Below are 4,154 nucleotides of genomic sequence, written 5' to 3' on the forward strand. Positions count from 1 at the left end.
GTGTCAGGACACTTGAGGAGTGTTTTTGCCCTTTTGACCTAAGCCCAGGAGTTGGAGGTTGCTGTGAGCTGTGATGCCATAGCACTCTACCCAGGGTGACAGCTTGAGGCTTTGTCTCAAAAAAAAAAAGAAGACATTCCAGAGGCGTGTCCCACCACCTCTCCTTGGCTCCAGAGCAGACACAAAACACAGCTGCTACAGCTTGTGTCTCCACATGAAGGAAAAACATAAACCTGGACAAAGCTAACTGACCATCAGATCTCTGGGCCTGTTCTTCCCCAGTCCAAACCCTGAAGTTCTGGCTACATCCTGGGGATATGGATGTGCATGGAATGGGCCTATAAGACATTTCCACTCCATTCTCAAGCTGGAGAATCCCAGAAGGTCCACTTGGACCTTGGTTGAAGGAGGTGACAATTCATAGGGTTTTACTATTCTTAGCCCTGGTAACCAAAAAATATAGCCGAAGCTTGGCCTAAAGAAATTTCATCAACCATTTCACAGTCCCCCCCCTAACCTAGGAAATGTGGACTCCTCTAAAAGCAACCAGTGTCAAGCCCCTGCCCTAGGAGCCAGCCAGCTCAGGTGAGAGCTGCTGGTATGGACTTCACCACACTGGCCAAGAATAGGCTTCTTGCCGAACTCCTTGTGCTGAGCCACCAAAGGCCACGCTGAGAACCATGTCAGGGTCAAGCCCTACCTATCAGGTCACTGTCTTTTTTTTTTTTTTTTGAGACAGAGTCCCAATTTGTCACCCTCAGTAGAGCACTGTGGTGTCATAGCTCACAGCAACCTCCAACTCCTGGGCTCAAGAGATCCTCTTGCCTCAGCCTCTTGAGTAGCTGGGACTACAGGCTCCTGCCACAACACCCGGCTATCTTAGAGATGGGGTCTTGCTCTTGCTCAGGCTGGTCTTGAACTCCTAAGTTTAAGCAATCCACTGCCTGGGCCTCCCAGCGTGTTAGGATTACAGGCCATCCCTGGCTCTCAGGTCACTGTCTTTAGGCTACGGGTGACATCACCCACTATAAGGATCCCCTCCAGAGGAAATGCTAGTGTGATCTTTAAAACAAGGACAAGTACCCTCTTCTGGGCAACAAGCTTGCTTGTACCACGTGGACACTGCATAAGTCAGTGACTAGGTGTCTCTGTGAGCTGCAGAAAAACCAGGGAACACTGTGAGCTACCCAAAGCAAGTGTCAGGACACTTGAGGAGTGTTTTTGCCCTTTCTGACCCTATTTCATCCTAACTGATGTTGGTCTTTTTTCTGCCATTTTTATTTTTCCTCCCTTGTTACATGTATCCTCTGCCTTAAGTTCTTTCTGGAATAAAATGAGAGGTAGAGGGTGGCCGGAAGGGTGAATGGATGAAAGGATAAATGGATGGACAGACAGACAGACTGAAGTAATAACTAGGCTCTCCACCCCACTTACCCGTGACTGGTGCTCAGAGCAAATGCCAACCAGGGTGCGTAGAGCCGCCAGCATGAGGTCAGTCTCTCCTGTATCTAATAGGCGTTGCAGGAGCTGAACTCCATTGCTGCGGAAGATCTTTTCAGCCCCAGCATCCTCTCGGGCCAACACCACCAGGTTCTGAGAAGCCTGCCAGGGAAGTACATTACAATGTTGACAATGCACATGCCGTGAGCAAGTAGAGGCCTGAGCTCTGGACCTGTGATCCTGACCCTGCTCTCAGAATTGATGATTAGAGTAAATGACTCCCCCAACAGATCCCAAGGGGTAGGGCATCAGCTCTGGCCAAGAAGACACTATGTGAACACTGGTTCCCTCAGTTCACACTAAGGCCCCAAGCCCTCGGAGCTCCCACCCAGGCCCCACAAGCCCAGGTGCACGATCGGAGAAGTATCACATGGCAGACCAGGGAGGCAGGGGCTTCTAGGGCCAGCATAGGTGAACAGAGAGAGTGTGTCATGGATGGGCAGCTCTGGGAGATTTCAGCCCCCGCTGGCACAGTCCAGGACCCATACCTTTTGCTTTTTCTCAGTGCCTTTCTCTTCTGGGTCCAATAGTATCTTAAACATCTGTTCCACTTTAGCATCTGTCGAGGACATGTATCGTACCTATGACAAACCATCAAACCATGGAACAAGTCACTTCTCTTAGCCAGAGACATCACACTCCCTACTTGTTTTCTCCAGGGCCAGCTCCTGTCTCCGGGAGCAAAATGAGGAAGTCTAGGCTCAGGGCTAGCAGCAAGCTGCCCTGGGCAGGAAGAGACTCACCAGGCAGGTCCTTCTAAGTTTCTTGCAACTGTTTTCCTCTCTGACCTACTCCCTGCTTAGGCAGCAGGGGCAACAATGATACTGAAGGCAGTGCCTTTCAGAAAGGGAGGCATCCTGTTAGCCAGGAGGCAACCTATTCCCAGGCTGCCACCTACATCATAGTTGCACAAAATGTCCTGTCCATGGCACGGACTTAGCGTTTATACCTCCTGCAAGGGAGCTGGCAAGTTGTGAAGTAGTTGCTAACACTTCCTTTATCTCCAGGATTCTCTTCTTGACAGTTTCTAAAAATGATTTGAATGGGAAAAATCTCTCCCACACCCCAGGGTCCTGACCACAGCTGATGACCTAGCATACATAGCACTTCCTGTCCCCTCATACACTGGCAGACATGAATAATCTGGCCTACTAAGCCCAGGCAATCTATTTCTGAATCTTCCTCAACACAGGGCTCTAGGCAGCCATTGCCTATCAAAGTTGGGACTGAGAGGAAAATTATTTGCTTTCCCAAGTTTCAACAGTTCAATAAGGTGTTTACCATCATATTATTTGCTACATCAGCATTTTAATAACAAATTATCTGGTTAATTCAAGCTTACTTATAGTTCATGATGGTCTTTAGATTTTTCTCTCCTGAAAGTACATTTTTTTTTTTTTTGAGACAGAGTCTCACTCCGTCATCCTGGGTAGAGTGCTTCGGCATCAGCCTAACTCTGAGCAACCTCAAACTCTTTAGCTTAAGCAATACTCTTGCCTCAGTTTCCCAGGTAGCTGAAACTACAGGCACCTGCCATAACGCCTGGCTGATTTTTCTATTTTTAGTAGAAACAGGGTCTCATTCTTGCTCAGGCTGGTCTCGAACTCCTGAGCTCAGGCAATCCTCCTGCCTCAGCCTCCCAGAGTACCAGGATTACAGGGGTGAGCCACGCCTAGACTATAATATCGTTTTATTAACATAAATATTAACAGATGAAGCAGTCTCCTTTGAAGAGCCCCCTCACTCCTATTCTTTACCCAGGGGTTACAATGTTATCATTTTAATGGGTATCTTTTAAGATAACTTTCTTTGTATTTACAAACCCAAAGTCTATCTACAGAAAAAACATAGCATTGTTTTGCTCTGTAGCGGATCACTTTAACATGAATGGCATCATACTGTTCATTATTGCATATTTTGCTTATTTCACTCCACATGTGTCAGATAGCTTTCCATGTCAACACACATGGAAGTACTTATTCTCGTAACTACAGTTTAAGAGTCTATAATAATGATATCACCCAGTTTATTTCATTCCCCTATGGCTAGGCATTTAGATAAGTTCCAAGTTTTCCTTACTAAAGCAAGGCAGAAATAAACATACACATGACCATGTGTGCACATTGACAAGGTTCCTCTAGGGGAAACAGCAAGAAGTAAATACGCTGGATCACAGAATGTACTCATTTAAAATTTCTTTTTTGGCACTCTAGGAGGCCAGGGTGGGTGCATTGCCTGAGCTCAAGAGTTCGAGATCAACCAGCCTGAACCAGAGCAAGACCCCATCTCTAAAACTAGCCTATAGTTTTAGAGACACCTATAGTCCCAGCTACTCAGGAGGCTGAGACAAGAGACTCACTCGAGCCCAGAGATGGAAGTTGCTGTGAGCTATGATGCCATGACACTTTACCCAGAGTGACAGAGTAAGACTCTGTCTCAAAAAAATAAATAGGGGGCAAGAAACAATTATAAGAGGTACTTTACCTAAAAAATGAAAACAATGTAACCTAATTCTTTGTGCCCTTGGTTAACCAGAAGCAATTAAAAAAAAATCTTTAAAAATTTATTTATTGGCTCGGCGCCTGTGACTCAAGCTGCTAAGGCGCCAGCCACATACACCTAAGGTGGCGGGTTCGAATCCCCAGCCCGGGCCC

At 46.8% G+C, this 4,154-nt stretch overlaps 1 protein-coding gene across 2 annotated transcripts in view; it reads right to left on the bottom strand.

The window, feature by feature from the left end:
• The window catches only part of UNC45A (unc-45 myosin chaperone A), a 15,078-nt gene that overhangs the window by 8,705 nt on the left and 2,219 nt on the right, over positions 1 to 4,154 (bottom strand). For both annotated transcript variants that reach the window (XM_003803076.3, XM_012813575.2), the window contains exons 5-6: positions 1,989 to 2,081; positions 1,435 to 1,602 (exon numbers count right to left, since the gene is read on the bottom strand). In XM_003803076.3, coding sequence (XP_003803124.1) covers positions 1,435 to 1,602; positions 1,989 to 2,081 — 261 coding nt within the window. The remainder of the gene's footprint in view (positions 1 to 1,434; positions 1,603 to 1,988; positions 2,082 to 4,154) is intronic.

The sequence above is a fragment of the Otolemur garnettii genome, unplaced genomic scaffold (assembly GCF_000181295.1).
Source record: "Otolemur garnettii isolate 467f Iridium unplaced genomic scaffold, OtoGar3 scaffold00277, whole genome shotgun sequence".
Lineage (NCBI taxonomy): Eukaryota > Metazoa > Chordata > Mammalia > Primates > Galagidae > Otolemur > Otolemur garnettii.